The following is a 25,392-nucleotide window of genomic DNA, read 5'->3' on the forward strand; positions in this document are numbered from 1 at the left end:
ACTGAAGCAGCCCGTGATCCCACGGGGGGTGTATATGCAGAAGGGGAGGGGCCTTACACTTTTTAGTGTAATACTTTGTGTGGCCTCCGGAGGCAGTAGCTATACACCCAATCGTCTGGGTCTCCCAATGGAGCGCCGAAGAAATCCTTTTTTTCTCCACTTTAATAATATTGTGTAAAAGCAGATAGGGATGGTCAAGCAGGGATTGTTGGCCCACACATGTCCCTGCTGCTAGGTTGGAGGGCATATGGGACCTGACAGGTTCCCTTTAAGAATTCTGACACTACTTTGCTTTACTTGTGCCCATTTAGAATTCCAAGAAGTTTTTTTCTTTATTACTAAAATTATAAAAACTAAACTGGCTTTTTTGTAATCTGAAAACTGTGAATTGTGGGAGCTCAGATGAGAGCAGCTTAGCTTCATTATGCTGGGCAACTATAACTCATCTAGGGGTAATCCTCAGAATTTAGAAATCAGGAATAGGTTATGTGCATTATAACTGTTAAAGGTAATCAGCAGTTTTTTCCTATGTAATTTGAAATCAGCATGATCTAGGTGCGGATAACCTGATTCCCGTGGTGTATCACTTACTGGTCTGATGGTGGAGTTTTGATCACTGTTTTCTCTGCAGCAGATATACCACTTTTCTGAGCGTAACCTTGACTACACCACTGATTGGCAGCTTTCTCTACACACTGCATAGGCAAAAAGCTGCCGATCAGTGGTGGGGGTGGGGTTAGGTAGGGAAGCAGGACTACATGGCAACTAGTCCTCTAGAGATAATTTCCTGCTGATAAAATACTGATTTTATTGAAACTACAACAAACAGTGCAGTAAGTGATAAATCTCTGACCCTACATCATGCTGCTCTCAGATTACATTTCCTTTAAAAGTAGAATTACTTGTTTTACACAGTACATGACAAAACGGTCATAAAACAGCCCGTTTTCTCTAGTTGCAGGGGTTAGAGATGAAATTCCCTGTATATTAGGCAAAGATCTGCAAAGAACTAAAGATACATAGTGAAAGAGGTAGGTTTTGAGCTTATGTTGATTGCCTTCCAGGTCTTCTGAACATGGGGGATGCAGCTAGTGGTAGTGTAATACTGCCATGGCACAAGCAGAGGTAGACATAGCGCAGCTCTGAGCGTCACATAGCAGGTAAGCGCTTGTGTAGGTTCTCTAATAATTTGTATAGTATGATGCCACAAGTCATAGGGTAACATTTAGCCAGCACACATCATGTTCTTCATGGACGGAAAATAATTCTAGAAAAACAAATGTATTCATTAGATGATAAAAGATAATACAATGTGAGCCCCTGGAGTGACCCTGTGCAGGCACCTGGCTGGAAATCATTCAGCCTCTGTAACCACAGGTTTTCATGACTCAGAATATGCTCATCTCATAGCATTATGCGTCATTTTGAGGAACTGGCCTGATTAGGTCTGAGCTGGCTGTTATCACTTCTCTTATCTGTGCTCTTTACACTGAAAACACCACTAATGATATCATCATATGCTAATCCAAGCATATTACAACTTATCACAATAACGTTTCCCATTTCAGTCCTGACACTGGAACATGTCATGCGATATATAGAAAAAACACTCTAGTGATTATACACTTACCAAGTACAAAAAATAAAGATGATTTCGGTGCCCAATCTAGGCCGGCAGCACTGGATGAATCACATCCATTCCTTAAAACCCCGATTCACTAAACCTTGAAAGTTGGATTAAGATGCATAAATTTAAGAGTATTGTAAAGAATTAGGAGCATCTTTCAATCGTTGTTCGCCACCTCCAAAAATGTGCTCCATGTACTTATGCTGTATATTAGAATAATTTTTCAGGTGAGCGTGACCAAGTCCCCTCCCACCCGAGATGCATCCAGACAACTGGCAACCCTTAAAGAATGGAGGCTCACGTATGTAAAAGATGTCTGTATCACCATGGCAAAGCTACAACTGTGTAGTTTACATTACTTGGAGAACAGTCATCATCTTGGCCACCATAACTGTATGGAGGTACTCAGTATACATGTATGTAGGTTGGGTGTGATATGGCTGGTCACAACTGGAGTCACATGGTGCCAGAGCGAGGCTAAAAATGCGGCAAGAACCATTGGTGAATATTTAATTCCATGCATTACACAATGACAATTGGAAAAGTCAGCTCACCCAGGAGGAGAGCCAAGGCATGGAAGCATGTACTGTCACAGAATACGGTATTATAGAAATCCAGGGTCAGGATCTCAGCATAAAACACATTGTGTAAGCAATTAAAAGCCATATCTTTTTTCCAATAACTAAAGACTGAAACGTGATGGGTTGTCATTTTGGAAGCTGTGAGTTATTTAAATTAAATTACTTACAATAAAGAACTGTTATAAGAAGACCCTGATGTGAAAGAGAAGAAAGTCATCTATGTGCAACAGTGCCATGCAAACGAAAGTGACAGATGAGTACAGTTCACCATAAACAGAACCATTTAGTGACTATATGAAGCCCGCTTTGCATTGTAAGGGATGACATTTGTGGCAATAGATGTGCGCTGGTCTTGAAAATATGAATGTTAGTACAGATTCCTTAACAAAAACACTGAAAATGAATACTAAACCTGGAAAACAGAAGCCTATGTCATAAACCATGCTTGGAGCCTGCACTTTAATACCCAATATAGTAACAAGTTCACATATTTCACCAGGCATGTCTCTGAAAAATGACAGTGGTGACAATCTTTCTGGGATTTTGGGTCCAGTGGGCGGTCCTATGAGTGACTGACAGCTATATCTGTATGCACACTTATACACCGATAGGCCCGCCCAAAGATCATTTACATAATGAAAACACAGGTTATATCTGTTCTCACAAATCTATATAATCTGCTCAGCTCCCCCTACTCTATAACATGGTGCCTGCAGACAGGCCTGCACTTTCATAGTGAAAGGTTCCCTTTAAGGCTGCTTTCACACATCCGGTTTTTGCTGTGCGGCACAATCCGGCTCTTTGCAGAAAAAACACAACCGTTTTTTTTTTGACGCCGGTTGCGGTTTTTCCGCATAGACCTTCATTTCGTGCCGGATTGTGCCACATGGCTTTGCATTTGGTCCGTTTTTTGCCGGATGCAGCATATTTAGCCCATGCGGCGGCCGAATGGAACGTTGCCTGCCACGTTTTTTTGTCCGGAAAAAAAAAAAACCGCATTGCGCTGCATCCAGCTGATGCAGTGCTTTTTCCAATGAATGCCTATGGATGCCGGATGGGGTGCGATGCGCCAAAAACCGCATCTGGCCGCCGCATGCGGTTTTTTTTTGCACTGCGCATTCTCAGTAGTGTGCCGCAACCGGCAAAAAACGGACGGGCCGCATGTACAAACTTATGCAAAGGATGTGTTTTTTTCGCCGCATCCGTTGCATAGGTTTTAGAGCCGGATTTAGGCGCACTGCAAAAACCGGAGGTGTGAAAGCAACTGAAGCGGGAACTTGTGTTTTATATTTAGAAGTTATTGGTTGGCTAAACTGTTAGAATTATTAGTGCATTCACACACAAAAGTGTTTGCTTTGTGAACAAGTTTCCAAGGACTCTTAGTTGGGAGTGAACAATCGTGTGAATGTTTGCCTGCTTCGTCATCTATCTTTGTAAAAGGGCCTTAGGCCGTTGCCAGACATCTTGGCAGTGGCCTCTCTCTATGTGAACAAAAGACCAGGTATGTGAAAATCTAAAGATACCGTCCTTACTCCAATGTTTTATGTCATCGGTGACATCGCATACATTTTTTTATGGTTGGTGAGTTCGTTCGATGCTCATCAATTGTGTATGGCCACATCTCATGGCCAAAAGGTGGATATAACCGTATCCATCAAAAGTGCGATTTTTCTTCTTGTTTCCATTTACAGATAGTATCCTTTACATAACACAAGGATTAAGGTGTATTTACAATAAAAAAAAACAAACAAAAGACTATAGTTACATCTACACTAATATTACTTCTTAGCTGCGGTCTGTATGAATTAGCCTCTGCGCTCACCGGTGCCATTATATCTCAGGCCGTCATGTTTCAGTTTTCCCCGACTGGCAGATTTGCATAACTCGCTGTATGATTCTGCATACAAAATTAAATGGAAATCAGACAGAGCAATTAAGAGAAGTTGTCACTTGAAGGGATTTCCGTCCTTGGGGTAAAAGTCTGCACTCTATGTAACTACAGACTTGTGAATCCTCACAGCGCGAGCACTGCACACTGTAAGGATTCTCCACTGCAAAGAACACAAGTATGTGCATACTTCCAGACACATTCAGACTAGACGTATCCGGTCTTGCTCAATACAATTGTGTTAAGTGAAGCAGCACATATCTAGTGTGCACGTGACCGATAATCACATAGTTTTAGTCAGGCGCCTCCTGCTCCCAGAAAATCCTGACAGTGTCCGCACTGAGTGCTGTGAGGATTCACAAATCTGCATTCACAGACTTGTATCCCAAAGCCAGACAACCCCTTTAATGGATAAATTGTGATTCCTGTCAAACTGTAAATCCTTATGCCAATATTAAAAGTCTTAAAGTGGTAATGTCCACAACTGTCGTTGCTCGAATACAGTCAAACCGTTTTACAGATTACTCAGCCGCAATGTCACAGTATTGGATATGGCAATAATTAACGTTACACCTCACTATCAAATATAATTCTTCATAAAGCACCTAATTTGCTTAAAAACATAACCAGACGCGTCACCATCGTATAATAAACTTGCTGCTAGACAACAGTAACCAAGTACAAAGTCTTGTTTTCCAGTCATCATCAATGGTATCATAGGAGAAAAGGTCAGATACACAGAAAATATCACCCAAATAAGCCAAGTATGTAGTCGCGCCTTAGGACAAAGTGCGAATCAGAAACAGTGCGTTCAGCCATATTTCTGCAGTTATTCATCATTGGACACACACATGTACAGAGCACGAGGCTCTGGGGAGCCACAGATAGAGGCCAGATATCTGGATGTGCAAAGGACGAGAGGACGGTGAGAACATTCATTGGTCTGCAGTGAGTGGGACAGCATGCAGAGCCAGCAACACCTAGTCAGATAGATCAATACTGGGGGATAAAGAGAAAAATATCCTTCTATAGAACTACAGATTCACTCCCGTGCAGTAACACTACATTTTAGACTTGTGGTTACTGTCAAATTATGTATAAAAAATACATTGTTACTTTCTGTTATGCTATTTACAGGCAGCCGAGAAAAAAAAATGGTGGCAGATGGTAAAGATATGTGTGGGGCGCTCTTAAAACTCGGGTCTGATGAAAAATACAAGAATCTCACTTTGTAGCATTAAAACAATTGAAAAGATCATGTCGTGTGTCCACATTTTACAATCTTCATCCAATGGGATAAGTACTCTGAGTGCTTCATGAAGTGCAATAACAAAAATACTAAATGGAATTTGCAGGGATTTGCCTGCACCTCCGTTCCTATCCTTGCAAATCAGTAAAACATGTATTACAGACACGGACTGGTTTTTTGGAGGAGGGCGTTAAGGCATTCTTCGCGGAACATTCTGCACAGAAGATATTTCCACAATGTCTACAGTGGTGCTGCAAAGGAAAAGAAAAGCAACACATTAAAAGCTAGTAATTCAGAGTGACAACAGCAGCTAGACTACCTGGAAAACAGTTCATGCGCGTTTTTAGGATTTTGTGCTTCCTTCACCCCTACGAAAAGTGATATGTTAGGGTGGCTTTACACGCTGCAACATCGCTAGCCGATGCTAGCGATGGCGAGTGTGATAGCATCCGCCCCTATCGTTATGGCGATATGTGGCGATTGCTGCCGTAGCGAACATTATCGCTATGGCAGCGTGACACGTACTTACCTGCTTGGCGACGTCGCTGTGACCGGCGAACCGCCTCCTTTCTAAGGGGCGGTTTGCTCGACATCACAGCGACGTCACAAAGCGGCCGCCCAATCAAAGCGGAGGGGCGGAGATGAGCGGGACGAACATCCTGCCCACCTTCTTCCTTCCTCATTGCTGGCGTGTGGCAGGTAAGGAGAGGTTCCTCGTTCCTGTGGCGTCACACGTAGCGATGTGTGCTGCCGCAGGGACGAGGAACAACTTCGCCCCAGCGACAGAAGCGATAATTGGGAGAGGACCCCTATGTCAACGAGGAGCGATTTTGGACGTTTCTGCAACGATCCAAAATTGCTCCTAGGAGTCACACACAACGAGGTCACGCACAACGAGATCGCTAAAGCGGCCGGATGTGCGTCACAAAATTCGTGACCCCCAACGAGATCGCTGTAGCGATCTCGTAGCGTGTAAAGCCTGCTTTAATACAACTGTGACCTCAGAAATTGTTGCATATTTTACTGCTAAACTACACCAAATCATAGATGGATTTTAGTTTGTGATGTACAAAAAGCCCAAAAGTTCATTAGAACACATGTGCCCGAGTCAGCAGTGACATCTTTGTCACAAGGAGCGACCTGCTGATGCTATACTTTACATGTGCCCTGTGGAGAAGACAGAAGCAGTTACTCACTGCGTCTGCCTTCTCTCTTGTAGACTATGTAAGGCTACTTTCACACATCTGGTTTGAGCCGTGCGGCTCAATCCGGCTGTGAAACCTATGCAACGGATGCGGCGAAAACACCGCATCCTTTGCATAAGTTTTTACATGCGGCCGGTCCGTTTTTTTCCGGTTGCGGCACGCTACTGAGCATGCGCAGTGGAAAAAAACGCATGCGGCGGCCAGATGCGTTTTTTTCCGCATCGCGCCGCATCCGGCATCCATAGGCATGCATTGAAAATGCGCCGCAGCGGCCGGATGCGGCGCGATGCGTTTTTTTTTGCCGGAGCAAAAAACGTTGCAGGGAACGTTCTATCCGGCCGCCGCATTGGCTAAATCTGCCGCATGCGGCAAAAACCGGACCGAACGCAAGCCCCTGCGGCACAGTACGGCACTAATGTAAGTCTATGCAAAAAAACCCGGAACCGGCGTTACAAAAGCCGGTTGCGGTTTTTCTGCAGAACGCCGTATTGTGCCGCAGAGCAAAATCCGGATGTGTGAAAGTAGCCTAAGGAAAAGAATAGACAATGCAGTCACATGATCGCTGGTGATGTCAGGCAATGCAAATAAATGTATTTTAATGTAATCAACTCCTACAAATGGCCAAGTACAGTGAGAATTGAGCACAGTAAACCTCCCACCTCTATAAAAAAAAAAAACCAACAAACAAAAAAAAACACCATAATTTAGTATATATAAAAAAAAAGAAAAATATTGTATATATCGCACATAACAAAAATTAAAATAGTACACTGCTCACTTCACTTCACCGTCTTTGCATTTCTCGCCATCTCAATCTCTATTGATTGACAGCGTTTGTCTACAGTGAATCTCTTGTGAAGCAAGAGGTTTCATTAAAGGCAGAAGGAGGCGGTGAGGCATGCAAAGGTGGTGGGAGGATGTCACAGCTTGGCCACGCTAAAGCCACATGCACACGTATTACCCCGGTATTATAGCCAAAACCAGGAGAGGAACAGAGGATAAGTATAATACAAACATGAGTACCACTTCTGTATTATTAACCCACTCCTGGATTTCTTGCAAATACTGAGGGGAAAAAACTCAAATACTCAACGTGTGCACGTGGTCTAAGGCCCTGTGCCCACGGGAGCTTGCTTCTGCGGATATTGCCGCGGAAAACCTGCAGATTTATCTTGATTTTCCAGATAAATCCGCAGGTTTCAGCGTGTACAGACACTCCCCATGTTATCCTATGGGACATGGGGAGTGCTGTGTACACGTTGCGGAATGTGCGGTTGCGGAATATACTGTGGATATCGCTCAGCACTGCATGTCAATTATTCCTGCGGCATTACCTGCGGAAATCCCCTGCTTTGGCCCATACTTACCTGCCTTGATAGCAGACACCCGGTCATTTTCCCTCGGTGCACAGGAGCATGAAGGAGGAGGTGGGCAGAGCCTGCACAAGCTCCGGTCATGTGATAGCCGGAGCTAGTTCAGGCCCGCCCACCTTCTCCTTCACAGTGTAAACACGGCCGGAGATGGGAGAGAAGTGCTGCATGATGGAGGTATGAACGCCCCGATCACTGCAGCACTTGTTCTGCATTGAGAATGCAGTGCCGAAGCCATGGTACTGTATCCTCAATGCAGAATGCCCGCACCATATCCGCAGGACATTCCGCAAATAAACCGCAGCATGGAAACAGACAAAGTTGTGCTGCGGTTTTCTGGGAGCTCCTGCGGAATGTCTTGCGGATATAACCGCAGGACACTTTCCCCCATGGCACATAGCCTTACCATTCAGCACCAAATTAGCATATTGCATTAAAGAGACTTTTCAGCACAGAGGAGACACAGATTACTAAATGAAAGGTAAGATTTTTATAGGGGCTAGGTCCACTCCATGGCAATGTGGGTAGTTAAAATGCCTTTTGGTGTTGACAAACCCCCTCTATTGGCAGATCTATACATAGTAACTTCAGGACTTACCCTTCTTATTGTTACTGAAAACCCTTTCCCACATTCCATGCAGTTTTGCACTTCATGATCTTCAGTCCACTTTCTAGTTAGTGCTTGACTGTGTTTTATCTATAGGATTATGAATGAAAAAAAATATGAATAAAAAAATAAAAAACCAAAACAATATAAATGTCCGTTTTATGGACTTTACGGTACAAACTTGGAAATGAGAACTACTGAAAAAATACACATGTATTCCATGCTTTATGCCAGCCCTGAAAATGTAATAGCTTGTTCTCCCGACTTTCTCATACAGAGACAAAGAGAATTTTGTTACTTACCGTAAATTCTTTTTCTTATAGTTCCGTATTGGGAGACCCAGACCATGGGTGTTTAGCTTCTGCCTCCGGAGGACTCACAAAGTACTACACTTAAAAGTGTAGCTCCTCCCTCTGAGCTTATACACCCCCTGGTAGCCAGTCCTAGCCAGTTTAGTGCAAAAGCTGAAGGAGAATAGCCACCCACAAGTAGAACCGAGTAAGAACCGGAACAACCGGAAACTCTGTCCATGACAACAGCCGGTGATAACACACGGAACAAGAAAATTGCCAACAGGCAACAGGGAGGGAGCTGGGTCTCCCAATACGGAACTATAAGAAAAAGAATTTACGGTAAGTAACAAAATTCTCTTTTTCTTTATCGTTCCTTTGGGAGACCCAGACCATGGGATGTTCCAAAGCTGTCCCTGGGTGGGAATAAACAGAAAAAACTAAGAAGTAGGCGGAGCCTAACTTCACAAGTGGGCAACAGCCGCCTGAAGGATGCGTCTTCCCAAGCTCGCATCTGCCGAAGCATGAGCATGCACTTGGTAGTGCTTCGAAAAGGTATGCAGGCTAGTCCAAGTGGCAGCCTGACAGACTTGTTGAGCTGTAGCCTGGTGCCTAAAAGCCCCAGAGGCACAGACAGCTCTGGTCGAGTGTGCTTTGATCCCCGGTGGGGGAGGCACCTGAGTACTCTGGTAGGCGTCCGAAATGGTCGATCTAATCCAACGGGCCAAGGTCGGCTTAGAAGCAGAGAGACCCTTGCGCCGCCCTGTGGTTAGCACAAAAAGAGAGGTGCACCGCCTAAGCGCAGCGGTGCGAGACACATAGATCCGGAGAGCACGCACCAACCAGATCTAGAGTATGCAGCGCTTTCTCAAAGCGATGAACAGGGGCCGGACAGAAGGAAGGCAAGGAAATATCCTGGTTAAGGTGGAAGGGAGAGACCACCTTAGGAAGAAAGTTCGGGGTCGGACGGAGAACTACCTTGTCTTGGTGAAAAACCAAAAAAGGTGACTCCGAGGAGAGCGCAGCCAAATCAGAGACTCTCCTCAGAGAAGTTATGGCAACTAGAAAGGCCACCTTTTGAGAAAGACGATACAAAGAAACCTCCCTAAGGGGCTCGAAAGGGGGTTTCTGCAATACCGTGAGGACCAAGTTAAGCTCCCAGGGATCCAAGGGCCGCCGATAAGGCGGAATGATGTGAGACGCACCTTGCATGAAGGTGCGGACCTGAGCCAACCGGGCGAGACGCCGCTGGAACAGCACTGATAGAGCTGAGACTTGTCCCTTGAGAGAGTTGAGGGACAGTCCTAACTGCAGACCGGACTATAAAAAAGACAGAAGGGTCGGCAACGAGAATGGCCAAGGAGAATGGCCGGAAGCGCGACACCAGGACAGGAAAATTTTCCAAGTCCTGTGATAGATCTTGACGGAGGAAGACTTACGGGCCCGAGTCATAGTGGAGATGACTTCAGGAGGAATACCAGAAGCCGTCAAAATCCAGGACTCAAGAGCCACGCCGTCAATTTGAGTGCCGCAGAATTCGGGCGGAAAAACGGACCTTGCGAGAGCAGGTCTGGACGGTCCGGAAGATGCCACGGCATCTCCAGGAGCAGGTCCGGATACCAAGCTCGCCTGGGCCAGTCCGGTGCAATGAGGATGACTCGACGGCCCTCCATTCTGATCTTGCGCAGGACTCTGGGCAAGAGAGCTAGAGGGGGAAACACGTAGGACAGACGAAACTGGGACCAATCTTGAACCAGAGCGTCCGCGGCGAAGGCCTGAGGATCGTGGGAGCGAGCCACGTAAACCGGAACCTTGTTGTTGTGACGGGATGCCATTAGGTCCACGTCCGGAGTGCCCCACTTGCGGCAGATTGACTGAAACACTGCCGTGTGCAGGGACCACTCGCCACCGTCCACGGATTGACGGCTGAGATAATCTGCCTCCCAGTTTTCTACGCCAGGGATGTGGACTGCGGATATGGTGGACTTGGAGTCCTCCGCCCATTGAAGAATGCGTTCCTCCAACATTGCCAGGCGGCTGCGTGTCCCGCCTTGGTGATTGATGTAGGCAACCGCTGTCGCGTTGTCTGACTGGACTCGAATGTGCCTGCCCGCCAACAGGTGGTGGAAGGCTAGGAGAGCTAGAAGCACAGCTCTGGTTTCCAGCACATTGATTGAAAGGGCTGACTCGGACGGAGTCCAAGTGCCCTGTGCTCTGTGGTGGAGATGTACCGCTCCCCAGCCGGATAGGCTGGCATCCGTGGTGAGAATCAGAGTCAGGAAGGAGCGCCCTTGGGACAGGGAGAGGGGTCGAAGCCACCACTGAAGAGAGCTCCTGGCCCGTGGCGACAGAGCCACTAACCTCTGTAAGGAGCAAGGCCGCTTGTCCCAACAGCGGAGAATGTCCAGCTGCAGAGTACGCAGATGGAACTGGGCAAAGGGAACCGCCTCCATGGAGGCCACCATTTGACCCAGCACCTGCATCAGACGCCTGAGGGTATAACGGCGGGGCCTCAGGAGAGAGCGCACCGCCAACCGGAGTGACAGCTGTTTGTCTAAGGGCAACTTCACAAGTGCCGGCAAAGTCTCGAACTGCATCCCTAGGTACGTGAGACTCTGGGTCGGAGTCCGAGTGGATTTGGGAAGATTGACAATCCACCCGAATTGGGCTAGGGTGGCAAGAGTGAGCGAGACACTCCGCTGACAGTCTGCGCTGGATGTACCCTTGACCAGAAGGTCGTCCAGATAAGGAAGCACTGCTAACCCCTGGAGGTGCAGGACCGCAATCACTGCCGCCATGACCTTGGTGAATACCCGAGGGGCCGTGGCTAACCCGAAGGGGAGAGCCACGAATTGGAAATGATCCTCTCCTATCGCAAAACGTAACCAACGCTGATGTGACACTGCGATTGGCACATGTAGATAGGCATCTCTGATGTCGATGGACGCCAGGAACTCCCCTTGGGTCATAGAGGCAATGACTGATCGCAGAGACTCCATGCGAAAATGCCGCACCCGGACATGCTTGTTGAGAAGCTTGAGATCCAGGATGGGCCGGAAGGTACCGTCCTTTTTTGGAACTAGGAAGAGATTTGAGTAAAAACCTCTGAACCGTTCTGAGCGGGAACTGGGACAATCACTCCGTTTGCCTGCAAGGACGCCACGGCCTGCGAGAAGGCGGCGGCCTTGGAGAAGGGGGGAGTTGAGAGAAAAAAAATCTGTTTGGAGGGCTGGAAGAGAATTCTATCCTGTAGCCGTGAGATATGATGTCTCTCACCCACTGATCGGAGACTTGCTTTAACCAAGCGTCGCCAAAGTGGGAGAGCCTGCCACCGACTAAGGACGTGGCTGGAGCGGGCCGAGAACGAAACCTCGATTGATTCCTACCCTGGGCGGGTTTCCTGGTCTTGGTTTGTGGCATGGAAGTACTCTTCCCGCCAGTAGCTTCTTTAATGATTTCATCCAGCTGTTCACCAAACAGCCGTGAACCAGCAAAAGGGAGCCCAGCAAGAAACTTCTTGGAAGAAGCATCTGCCTTCCACTCTCGAAGCCACAAAATCCTGCGGATAACAAGAGAATTAGCTGAAGCCACCGCAGTGCGGTGAGCAGCCTCTAGCATGGCAGACATGGCATAGGATGAAAAAGCTGAAGCCTGAGCAGTTAAGGTAACCATCTCAGGCATAGATTCCTTGGTGAGGGAATGCATCTCCTCTAGAGAAGCAAAGATGGCTTTGAGAGCCCACACTGCTGCAAAAGTCGGGGAAAACGCGGCCCCCGCAGCTTCATACACAGATTTGGCTAGAAGGTCAATCTGACGGTCAGTGGAATCCTTAAGTGAGGTGCCGTCAGCCACCGACACAACGGTCCGGGCTGAGAGCCTAGACACCGGGGGGGTCTACCTTTGGGGAGTGAGAGCACTCCTTGACCACCTCAGGTGGAAATGGAAACCGGTCATCAGAACCACGCTTTGGAAAGAGTTTGTCAGGGCAGGCCCTGGGTTTGGTCACAGCGGTCTGAAAACTGGAGTGGTTAAAGAACACACTCTTCACTCTCTTAGGCGAGGTAAACTGATGTTTTTCTGCCAAAGAGAGTTGCTCCTCTGACACTGGCGGATTGAGATCCAGCACAGAATTAATAGAAGCAATCAAATCACTAAGATCTGAGTCACCCTCAGAGAAATCGATGGGATACATAGCCTCCGAGCAACCAGTGAGGGCATCCTCCTCATCTTGAGAGTCAGCTCTTGAGACAGAGCCGTGGGATGGGGAGGGGGAGGAAACCCTGCGCCTTCTCTTATAAGGACGGGGTCTGGGATCAGATGATGAATCCTCCGTGAGCTCCGATGGACGGAGGTCAGAGGATAGGAGTCCTCTGTCAAGAGTATTAGAGGCACCCTGTGAGGGGGGCTGATGCATATTCATCAAAGTCCTGGACAAAAGCCACATGGACTCCGCAAATGACTGGGATATGGACCTAGAAAAGGACTCTACCCAGGCCGGGGGTTCAATCACAGGTGCAGCAGCAGCCTGAGAGACCACTGGGGGTGAGACTCCAGGCTGTGGCACCGCCAAGTTAGAGCAGACATCACAATGTGTATAGGTGCTCGGCTCAGGCAGCAGGAGCTTACATGCAGTGCATGCAGAATAAAGCTTTGGAGCCTTGCTCCTTGTGTGAGACATGCTGCTGGAGTGGGGGCTTTGCAGAGAATGAACCCCAGGGAGAATATACAGAGGTCCACAACCGGAGACCGGCTGTGGCTTACCAGACCGCTGAGCGCGGTGTTGTGTGCCCTCCAGATCCCAAAGCCCGGTCCCCCAGTCGCAGCACCTCAGCAGAGATGCAGAATGCAGGATGTCCCAGAGCAGAGTGAACTCTGCCTGAGAAGAGGGCGTTCCTATAAAAGAGCGGGAACTGGAGGGCTATAGAGACCTGCAGGGAAGGAGGGATGCCCCAGCAGTGGGGAGTGTCCCTCCCCTGTGTAGAACGGCCGCCGGGAGGAGCCGAACCTGTCCCCCTGCATGAGTGACATGCGAGGGCAGGAAAATGAAACTAGGCCTCCGGCGAAACCGGGGCCTAAAGTTAAGCGGCGAGGCCGACAAGCAGGCACCATCGGCGCGGTTCTCAGGCAAAAGCTAGAGAACCCGCCGGAAAAGTTAAAACAATCACATACAGCATACTCTCCCTTTACAATAAAGAACCGGGACCCCCAACATAAACGTCTCAGGTACTTAGCTGCTGAGACGCAGGGCCATGTCCCTGGGGATGAGTGCTCTGGTCCAACAGAATCCTCAAGGGGCTGTGGATGGAGACCGGACTCCTGCCAGGCATGGAGACAGTGCTGGCTCCCACTTCAAGCCAGAGCCCAGAAGGGATGGTGAAGGAGCGCGGCATGTAAGGCTGCAGCCTTGTAAATCAACCTTAACAACACCGCCGACACAGTGGGGTGAGAAGGGACATGCCGGGAGTCCAGACATGGACCCGCTTTTCTTCAAACTCTTTCCAAAAGTCAAACAAATCAGATGAGAATGCATGTGTGGATGTATGCCTCCTGACACAAAGCAATAAATTGGCTAGGACTGGCTACCAGGGGGTGTATAAGCTCAGAGGGAGGAGCTACACTTTTAAGTGTAGTACTTTGTGTGTCCTCCAGAGGCAGAAGCTAAACACCCATGGTCTGGGTCTCCCAAAGGAACGATAAAGAAAAGTATGTATTTGGCAAGAAGACGTGTGTTTGTAACGGGGAGAAAAGATTAAGGCATCTGCAACATCTCTGGCAGTAACTTATCTCATGGGAGAATAAAGTATTAGTCAGGGGGATCCATCACATCCAATTCATCTTTCCCATAATGTCTTTCACCAGAGAGCTAATCAGAATGTTGCTGATCCCTCCAAGATAAGCAGTTCTGGACAACGTCTAAAGGTACCGTCACACTAAGCAACATCGCTGCTGAGGCACAACTTGCTAGCGATGTTGGTGTGTGTGACATCCAGCAACAACCTGGCCCCTGCTATGAGGTCGTTGGTTGTTGCTGAATGTCCTGGAACATTTTTTAGTTGTTGCTCTCCCACTGTGAAGCGCACATCGCTGTGTGTGACAGCGACAGAGCAACAACTAAATGTGCAGGCAGCAGGAGCCGGCTTCTGCGGACTCTGGTAACCACAGTAAATATCGGGTAACCAAGAAGCCCTTACCTTGGTTACCCGATATTTACCTTCGTTACCAGCCTCCGCCGCTCTCAGCTGTCAGCGCCGGCTCCTGCTCTGTGCACATGTAGCTGCAGTACACATCGAGTAACTAACCCTATGTGTACTGTAGCTAGCATACCAGGGAGCCAGCGCTAAGCAGTGTGCGCGGCTCCCTCCTCTCTGCACATGCAGCTGCAGTACACATCGGGTAATTAACCCCATGTGTACTGTAGCTAGGAGAGCAGGGAGCCAGCGCTAAGCAGTGTGCGCGGCTCCCTGCACATGTAGCTGCAGTACACATCGGGTAATTAACCCCATGTGTACTGTGGCTAGGTGTGCGCTGGTAACCAAGGTAAATATCGGGTGGGTTACCCGATATTTACCTTAGTTACCAAGCGCAGCATGCTTCCACGTGTAGCGACGCTCCAGCGATCCCTGCCAGGTCAGGTTGCTGGTGGGATCGCTGGAGCGTCGCTTAGTGTGACATCTCACCAGCGACCTCCTAGCAACTTACCAGCAATCCCTATCAGGTTGTATAGTTGTTGGATTCGCTGGTAAGTTGTTTAGTGTGACTGGGCCTTTACTATTAAACTCTTGATGGCAAGGTCCCTCCTCTTTACCTATAGGACCGATTTTAGTTTCTGACAATAAGAACTGTATAAAGTAAGGCATCTGACGATAGTAGATTACGGCCTCATCACCTGTAGAGATTGATTTTCTCTGCCAAGCTCCTCCATGGCATATGTAGATTCATCAACTTTTTTCCGTAGCTCAACTAATTTGGCTTGTAGCTTTTCAATTTCTCCTTCACTCTTGAGATATCTGAAAGAGAATAATATGTGAGTAAGATGAGCCTATTCAACAATAAGTCACTAGACATGGGTGAGATGGGGAGATAAAATGGCTTTTGGCTAGTGACACATTACTAAGCCATCAGCAGCAATGAGAGCCAACTAGTTTCTAGACAGTCTTTAGGGCAGACCGAGCTCCATAGTGCTCAACCCAATAGTGTAGGAGCATTGGATAGCATGTATCACCTTTCTAGAAGTGCCCGTCTGTCCTCCTGGTTATTTTGGACTGTTGCCTCCAGCACGGCAATCTCTCCACGTAAATCATCAGTCTGCTTCTCCAGCTCACCGACCCTTCGCTGGCTGCTCTGCCATTCCTTCTTCAGGGTGGCCAGGTTTTCATTTAAGGCTGTGATTTGCATGGTCAGTTTAGACTCATTTTCTTCATGTCTCTTCTTTTGCTCCACTTTTTCCTTTCCTTCCACTGTCTGAAGAAGGAAACATACAACAGAACACCATGAATGACCAAAGCAATAATGGCTGTGCTTAGAGATATAACCTGCTCAGTTACCAGCTTGTCTCTCAGGTCTGTATGCTGCTTCTTCCATTCCTCGTCCTTCTTTTTCAGTTCTTCTTTCAGGGTCTGCTGCTGATTCTTCTCCTGCTTAAGGGCTGCTACAGAGGTCTCCATCTTCCCCTGCAGCTCCAGCTTCTGCTGAATCAGCAGTTGTTTGGCTTCTTCCAAACTGGTGGTTTTCTGGTAGGAAGTCAGAGATCATTCATTTTAAAGCCAAGAAGCTATGACATTGAGATCATGCTGATCTGAACTCACGGACCCAAAAAATTACATTCCCAACATTTCTTGTTCTAAATGTGGTTTAACCCCTTTACCCACGGGCGAGTTTCCATTTTATCCTTCCCTCCTTCCAAGAGCCATAACTTTTTTATTTTTGCGCCTATATGAGGGCTTGCTCTTTTTGTGGGATGAGTTGTACTTTGAAATGAAACCATTAATTCAGCTTCATAGTTTATTATAAAACAGGGAAAAAAAAGTGGCAATTCCACAATTGTTTTTTTTATTTACCATGTTTGTTATATGTTGAAACTGACCCTGCAGTATGACTCTCCAGATTAGTACGAGTATGTAGATACCAAACAATGATATACCATATTTTTCGGATTATAAGACACTTTTTCTCCCAAAACTTTGGGAGGAAAGAAGGGAATTTTGTTACTTACCGTAAATTCCTTTTCTTCTAGCTCCTATTGGGAGACCCAGACGATTGGGTGTATAGCTACTGCCTCCGGAGGCCACACAAAGCATTACACTAAAAAGTGTAAGGCCCCTCCCCTTCTGGCTATACACCCCCCGTGGGATCACGGGCTGCTCAGTTTTAGTGCTAAAGCAAGAAGGAGGAAAGCCAATAACTGGTTCAAACAAATTCACTCCGAAGTAACATCGGAGAACTGAAAACCGTTCAACATGAACAACATGTGTACCCGAAAACAACCAAAAATCCCGAAGGACAACAGGGCGGGTGCTGGGTCTCCCAATAGGAGCTAGAAGAAAAGGAATTTACGGTAAGTAACAAAATTCCCTTCTTCTTCGGCGCTCCATTGGGAGACCCAGACGATTGGGACGTCCAAAAGCAGTCCCTGGGTGGGTAAAGAAATACCTCATGTTAGAGCTGCAAAGACAGCCCTCCCCTACGGGGAGGCAACTGCCGCCTGCAGGACTCTTCTACCTAGGCTGGCGTCCGCCGAAGCATAGGTATGCACCTGATAATGTTTGGTGAAAGTGTGCAGACTCGACCAGGTAGCTGCCTGGCACACCTGTTGAGCCGTAGCCTGGTGTCGTAATGCCCAGGACGCACCCACGGCTCTGGTTGAGTGGGCCTTCAGCCCTGATGGAACCGGAAGCCCAGCAGAACGGTAGGCTTCAAGAATTGGTTCTTTGATCCATCGAGCCAGGGTGGCTTTGGAAGCCTGCGACCCTTTGCGCTTACCAGCGACAAGGACAAAGAGTGCATCCGAGCGGCGCAGGGGCGCCGTGCGGGAAATGTAGATTCTGAGTGCTCTCACCAGATCTAGCAAATGCAAATCCTTTTCATACCGATGAACTGGATGAGGATAAAAGGAAGGTAAGGAAATATCCTGATTAAGATGAAAAGAGGATACCACCTTAGGGAGAAACTCCTGAATGGGGCGCAGCACTACCTTGTCCTGGTGGAACACCAGGAAGGGAGCCTTGGATGACAGCGCTGCTAGCTCAGACACTCTCCGAAGAGACGTGACCGCTACCAGAAAAGCCACTTTCTGTGAGAGCCGTGAAAGTGAAACATCCTTCAGAGGCTCGAAAGGCGTCTTCTGGAGAGCAACTAGTACCCTGTTTAGATCCCATGGATCTAACGGCCGTCTGTACGGAGGGACGATATGACAAACCCCCTGCAGGAACGTGCGCACCTGAGAAAGTCGTGCTAGGCGCTTCTGAAAAAACACGGATAGTGCCGAGACTTGCCCTTTAAGGGAGCCGAGCGACAAGCCCTTTTCCAACCCAGATTGCAGGAAGGAAAGAAAAGTAGGTAACGCGAATGGCCAGGGGGATACTCCTTGTGCAGAGCACCAGGATAAGAAAATCCTCCACGTTCTGTGGTAGATCTTAGCAGAAGTGGACTTCCTAGCCTGTCTCATGGTGGCAACGACCCCTTGGGATAATCCTGAAGACGCTAGGATCCAGGACTCAATGGCCACACAGTCAGGTTCAGGGCCGCAGAATTCCGATGGAAAAACGGCCCTTGGGACAATAAGTCTGGTCGGTCTGGTAGTGTCCACGGTTGGCCGACCGTGAGATGCCACAGATCCGGGTACCACGACCTCCTCGGCCAGTCTGGAGCGACGAGTATGACGCGGCTGCAATCGGATCTGATCTTGCGTAGCACTCTGGGCAAGAGTGCCAGAGGTGGAAACACATAAGGGAGCCGGAACTGCGACCAATCTTGCACTAAGGCGTCTGCCGCCAGAGCTCTTTGATCGCGAGACCGCGCCATGAAGGCCGGGACCTTGTTGTTGTGCCGGGACGCCATTAGGTCGACGTCCGGCACCCCCCAGCGGCGACAGATTTCCTGAAACACGTCCGGGTGAAGGGACCATTCCCCTGCGTCCATACCCTGGCGACTGAGGAAGTCTGCTTCCCAGTTTTCTACGCCCGGGATGTGAACTGCGGATATGGTGGAGGCCGTGTCTTCCACCCACATCAGAATCCGCCGGACTTCCTGGAAGGCTTGCCGACTGCGTGTCCCTCCTTGGTGGTTGATGTATGCCACCGCTGTGGAGTTGTCCGACTGAATTCGGATCTGCTTCCCTTCCAGCCACTGCCGGAAGGCTAGTAGGGCCAGATACACTGCCCTGATTTCCAGAACATTGATCTGAAGGGTGGACTCCTGCTGAGTCCACGTACCCTGAGCCCTGTGGTGGAGAAAAACTGCTCCCCACCCTGACAGACTCGCGTCTGTCGTGACCACCGCCCAGGATGGGGGTAGGAAGGATCTTCCCTGTGATAATGAGGTGGGAAGAAGCCACCATTGCAGAGAGTCCTTGGCCGTCTGGGAAAGGGAGACTTTCCTGTCCAGGGAAGTTGACTTCCCGTCCCATTGGCGGAGAATGTCCCATTGAAGTGGGCGCAGATGAAACTGCGCAAACGGGACTGCCTCCATTGCTGCCACCATCTTCCCTAGGAAGTGCATGAGGCGCCTTAAGGGGTGCGACTGACCATGAAGGAGAGACTGCACCCCTGTCTGTAGTGACCGCTGCTTGTCCAGCGGAAGCTTCACTATCGCTGAGAGAGTATGAAACTCCATGCCAAGATACGTTAGTGATTGAGTCGGTGACAGATTTGACTTTGAAAAGTTGATGATCCACCCGAAAGTCTGGAGAGTCTCCAGCGCAACATTCAGGCTGAGTTGGCATGCCTCTTGAGAGGGTGCTTTGACAAGTAGATCGTCCAAGTAAGGGATCACCGAGTGTCCCTGAGAGTGCAAGACTGCTACCACTGCCGCCATGACCTTGGTGAAAACCCGTGGGGCTGTCGCCAGACCAAATGGCAGAGCTACGAACTGAAGATGGTCGTCCCCTATCACGAAACGTAGAAAACGTTGGTGTTCTGTAGCAATCGGCACGTGGAGATAAGCATCTTTGATGTCTATTGATGCAAGGAAATCTCCTTGAGACATTGAGGCAATGACGGAGCGGAGGGATTCCCTCCGGAACCGCCTGGCGTTCACATGCTTGTTGAGCAGTTTTAGGTCCAGAACAGGACGGAACGAGCCGTCCTTTTTTGGAACCACAAAGAGATTGGAGTAAAAACCTTGCCCTTGTTCCTGAAGAGGAACAGGGATCACCACTCCTTCTGCTCTTAGAGAGCCCACCGCCTGCAGAAGGGCATCTGCTCGGTCGGGATGTGGGGAAGTTCTGAAGAACCGAGGCGGAGGACGAGAACTGAACTCTATCCTGTACCCGTGAGACAAAATGTCTGTTACCCACCGGTCCTTGACCTGTGGCAGCCAAATGTCGCCAAAGCGGGAGAGCCTGCCACCGACCGAGGATGCGGAGGGAGGAGGCCGAAAGTCATGAGGCAGCCGCCTTGGAAGCGGTTCCTCCGGTTGCTTTCTTGGGGCGTGAGTGAGCCCGCCAGGAATCTGAGCTCCTTTGCTCCTTCTCCACCTCCTCTGTTGAGGTTTGCTTGATCTGGGCTAGGGTAAGGAGGAGTCTTTACCCTTGGACTGTTTAATGATTTCCGCCAATTGCTCACCAAACAGTCTGTCTACAGATAATGGCAAGCTGGTTAAACATTTTTTGGAAGCAGAATCCGCTTTCCATTCCTTTAACCACAAGGCTCTGCGCAAAACCACAGAGTTGGCGGACGCCATTGAGGTACGGCTCGTAGAGTCCAGGACAGCGTTGATAGCGTAAGTCGCAAACGCAGACATTTGCGAGGTCAAGGACGCCACGTGCGGCACTGATGGACGTATGACAGAGTCCACCTGCGCCAGACCAGCTGAAATAGCTTGGAGTGCCCACACGGCTGCGAATGCTGGAGCAAACGACGCGCCGATAGCTTCATAGACAGATTTCAACCAAAGGTCCATCTGTCTGTCGTTGGCATCTTTAAGTGAAGCCCCATCCTCCACTGCAACTATGGATCTAGCCGCAAGCCTGGAGATTGGGGGATCCACCTTTGGACACTGGGTCCAGCGTTTGACCACGTCAGGGGGAAAGGGATAACGTGTATCCTTAAGACGTTTGGAGAAACGCTTGTCTGGATAAGCATGGTGTTTCTGGACTGATTCTCTGAAGTCAGCGTGGTCCAGAAAAGTACTCAGTTTACGCTTGGGATACCTGAAATGGAACTTCTGCTGTGCAGCTGCCTCTTCTGCTGAAGGGGCTGGGGGAGAAATATCCAACAGTCTATTGATGGCCGCTATAAGGTCATTTACCATGGCGTCACCATCAGGAGTATCCAGATTGAGAGCGGTCTCAGGATTAGACTCCTGACCACCGTCCTCTGTCTCATCATACAGAGACTCGTCTCGCTGAGACCCTGACCAGCGTGATGACGTGGATGGTCTCTCCCAGCGAGCTCGCTTAGGCTGCCTGGGACTGTCATCCGAGTCAGAGCCTTCAGCCTGAGATGCCTGGGACCCCCTAGAAGTACGGATTAGCTCCAACTGAGGGGGACCGGGGAACATTGACACAGCAGTGTCCATGGTCTGAGTAACTGGCCTGGCCTGCAAGGTCTCTAGGATTTTTGTCATAGTCACAGACATCTTGTCAGCAAAAACTGCAAACTCTGTCCCCGTCACCGGAACAGGGTTCACCGGTGACTCTGCCTGGGCCACTACCACCATAGACTCCGGCTGACGAAGTAGCACAGGGACCGAACATTGCACACAATGGGGGTCATTGGAACCTGCCGGTAGATCAGCCCCACAAGCGGCACAAGCAGCGTATACAGCCTTTGTCTTGGCACCCTTGCGTTTTGCGGATGACATGTTGTTGTCTCCTCAGAGCAATATAGGGTATACAGCCAAGAAGCGACCTTACAGTGCAAAATATATATATATATATATGGTACAGAGAAAAAAGTACACCAATATAACACTGTGGCACTAGTGGGGCCAGCACTAATGTGCTGCTTACCGCCCGCTTAACGCGGGTGTGTGGTCGCCCGAATCCCTTGTCTGGGTCTCCCAGAGCCTGTGTCCGTTCCCCAGCCAGACTGCATGCAGGAATGGCTGCCGGCGTCCTGTGGAGATGGGCGGGCCCTGGGTGTGTTCAGACGAAAAGCGGGAAACTTGCGTCCCACTGTGCCCAGTGAGAGGGCTGGAGTATGTAAATAAGACTCCAGCCCTCGGCGCTGACTATAGAACAGCGTCTCTCCCTTTCCCTGATTGACAGGGTGGGGGCGGGAACGAAGCGGAGCTAGGCCGCAAAAGCCGGGGACTAGATTTATAAGCGCCGCCGTCCGGTCGGCGCGAAGTCCCCGGCGCACCACAAGTCTCAGCCGCGCCGCCGCTCCAGGGGCGGCCGGCGCGGCGGTCCCCAACACATAAAGTCCCTCAGAGAAGCTGCAGTGACTGTAACCCCCGCGCGCAGCGCTACTGTCCCCGGCGCACTAGCACACCCAGCAAGTCTGGAGTGTGCGCGGCCTGTCCATACGGGGACACAGAGTACCTGAATGTTGCAGGGCCTTGTCCCTGAACGGTACCCCGCTCCGTATCCAGCAGGTTCCATGGGTCTGTGGATGGAGCCCGGCCTCAGGGCTTGGGGGCCGGTAAGATCCCACTTCCTCAGAGCCCCTCAGGGGGATGGGGAAGGAAAGCAGCATGTGGGCTCCAGCCTCCGTACCCGCAATGGGTACCTCAACCTTAACAAACACCGCCAATAGGAATGGGGTGAGAAGGGAGCATGCTGGGGGCCCTATATGGGCCCTCTTTTCTTCCATCCGATATAGTCAGCAGCTACTGCTGACTAAACAGTGGAGCTATGCGTGGATGTCTGACCTCCTTCGCACAAAGCTTGAAAAACTGAGCAGCCCGTGATCCCACGGGGGGTGTATAGCCAGAAGGGGAGGGGCCTTACACTTTTTAGTGTAATGCTTTGTGTGGCCTCCGGAGGCAGTAGCTATACACCCAATCGTCTGGGTCTCCCAATGGAGCGCCGAAGAAATGAAGGGTGCGTCTTAAAATACGAATATAGCTTGCCAGGGGGCTGTCTGTGCGGCGACCTGGCGCGTTCGGGCTGCAGGGTGCCTGGGGCTGCGTGCCAGCCGCCGGGTGCCTGGGGCTGCGTGCCGGCCGCCGGGTGCCTGGGGCTGCGTGCCGGCCACCGGGTGCCTGGGGCTGCGTGCCGGCCGCCGGGTGCCTGGGGCTGCGTGCCGGCCGCCGGGTGCCTGGGGCTGCGTGCCGGCCGCCGGGTGCCTGGGGCTGCGTGCCGGCCGCCGGGTGCCTGGGGCTGCGTGCCGGCCGCCGGGTGCCTGGGGCTGCGTGCCGGCCGCCGGGTGCCTGGGGCTGCGTGCCGGCCGCCGGGTGCCTGGGGCTGCGTGCCGGCCGCCGGGTGCCTGGGGCTGCGTGCCGGCCACCGGGTGCCTGGAGCTGCGTGCCTGTGGCTGCGTGCGGGCCTATTGGTGCCGGCTGCCTCTCTGTTCATGCGGGCAGACAGTCTGCTGGCTGCCTCTCTGTGCGGCAGGTGTCCCAGTGTGTCCGCGGTCCCAGTTTGAAATGATGGCGCCGGGAGTCAGCATGTGCGCAGATGGAGCTCTTGGATGAGAGCTCCATCTGAGCATGCGCCGGTCCAGGCGCCATCATTTGAACCGGGACTGCAGACACATTGGGACACTCACTGCACCGGCCTCCTCCACCACTCACTCACCGCCGCTGCTGCTGCTGCCTGGTCCTGCCACCACGGACCCGCCGCTGCTGCCGCCACTGACCGCCGCAGCTGCCAGCACAACCTCTGCTTCCTGTGATCCCGCTTCTCCACCACTGCTGCCCCCCTCCAGTAAGACAAAACCGGAGTATAAGACGGACCGCATTTTTATTTTTTTTCCCTCTCAATTTGGGGTGCGTCTTATACAACGAAAAATACTATATTTTTTAATTTAAGAAGTGAAAATTCAAAATTTTGTACAAAAAGACAAACAAAATAAATATTGCTCTTGTCGCCATTTTCTAAGACACGTAGCATTTTCATTTTTCGGGATCTGGGGCTCTGTGATGGCTTATTTTTTGCGTATTGAGCTGACATTTTTCATTGTACCATTTTTGGGTAAATGCAATGTTTTGATCGCCTGTTATTGTATTTTATTGCAACGTTGCGGTGACTAAAAAACTTAATTCTGGAGTTTTTAACTTGATTTTTGTTACGCTGTTTACCGATCAGATACATTTATTTTATATTTTGATAGATCAGGAATTTCTGAGAGCAGCAAAACAAAATATGTATTTTTTTTAAATTGGCTATTTTCAATAGGGTAAGGGGGAGTGATTTGAATATATACCGTATTTTTCGGACTATAAGACGCACCGGACCATAAGACGCACCCTGGTTTTAGAGGAGGAAAATAAAATTTTAAGCAAAAAATGTGGTCATCACACACTTATGGGTCGATATACCCCCATCCATATACCTATATAGCCCAATCCATCCTGGTATATGGCCTGTATCCTGTGGCACACAAAAAAAATAAACGTTTATACTCACCTTTCCTCGCTCCATGCAGCATCGCTCCTCCTCCTGTCAGTGTCAGCAGCAGCGCCGCTGGAGTGTGGAGCCGTCACCGCTGTCTGCAGCATCACTCATCCTCCTGTCTGCCGGTCAGCTGACCTGTGTGGAGACCAGCTGCGCACACAGCGATGACATCATCCCTGTGCTCACCGTTCTCTACACAGATCAGCTGACCGGCAGACAGAAGGAGATCGCGATGCTGCAGGGATCGTGGCCGGTGAGTATACTGATTCACTGCCCCCCGCGCTGATGAGGACACGCGGGGGGGGCAGTGAATACAGCCGCACATGATCACTCCAGGCTGTAGTTGCCAGGGGTGATCATGTGGGCCGGCTGTTTATTATGTGCGCACCCCCCGCCCATCATCCCGCCCACCTGTCAGCGCCGGCTTCAGCGCTGAGGGATGATGGGCGGGAGGATGGTCGTGCATATGAAATGAGAGGGCCCATGTGGTCAAGGCAGGCTGCTACAGCCTCCTTGTGCCACCAATGACCCGTTCCACAGCAGCACCCTCATTCCCCGCAGCTACGAAAAATACGGTATATATGTATTTTTTTTTTTTTTACTTTTTATTGATTTTACTAGTCCGATCTTTGTGCCATACAGCGCAGGGCATTAGCACTGTCCTCTGTAGCAGAAATCACTATCTCCTATGAATACTGACTCACAGCCGGCATTTATTTTACGCACTTATATAGTACTATTATTTCCATAGTGCTTTACAGACATAATCATCAACACTGTCCTCATTGGCACTCACAATATAAATTCCCTATTAGTATGTCTTTGGAGTGTGGGAGGACACCTGAGTACTCAGAGGA

The 25,392-nt window shown here is 49.8% G+C and overlaps 1 protein-coding gene across 3 annotated transcripts in view; it reads right to left on the bottom strand.

Annotated features, from left to right (window-relative positions):
- Window positions 1-92: 92 nt before the first annotated feature.
- The window catches only part of EEA1 (early endosome antigen 1), a 302,741-nt gene continuing 277,441 nt past the window's right edge, over window positions 93-25,392 (bottom strand). For all 3 annotated transcript variants that reach the window (XM_075344800.1, XM_075344799.1, XM_075344801.1), the window contains 5 exons: window positions 16,362-16,547; window positions 16,040-16,278; window positions 15,704-15,824; window positions 8,519-8,617; window positions 93-5,596 (listed from right to left, as the gene is read on the bottom strand). In XM_075344800.1, the coding sequence (XP_075200915.1) occupies window positions 5,474-5,596; window positions 8,519-8,617; window positions 15,704-15,824; window positions 16,040-16,278; window positions 16,362-16,547 (768 nt within the window). In that variant the 3' untranslated portion in view covers window positions 93-5,473. The remainder of the gene's footprint in view (window positions 5,597-8,518; window positions 8,618-15,703; window positions 15,825-16,039; window positions 16,279-16,361; window positions 16,548-25,392) is intronic.

This window comes from Anomaloglossus baeobatrachus, chromosome 4 (genome assembly GCF_048569485.1).
Source record: "Anomaloglossus baeobatrachus isolate aAnoBae1 chromosome 4, aAnoBae1.hap1, whole genome shotgun sequence".
Classification (NCBI taxonomy): Eukaryota; Metazoa; Chordata; class Amphibia; order Anura; family Aromobatidae; genus Anomaloglossus; species Anomaloglossus baeobatrachus.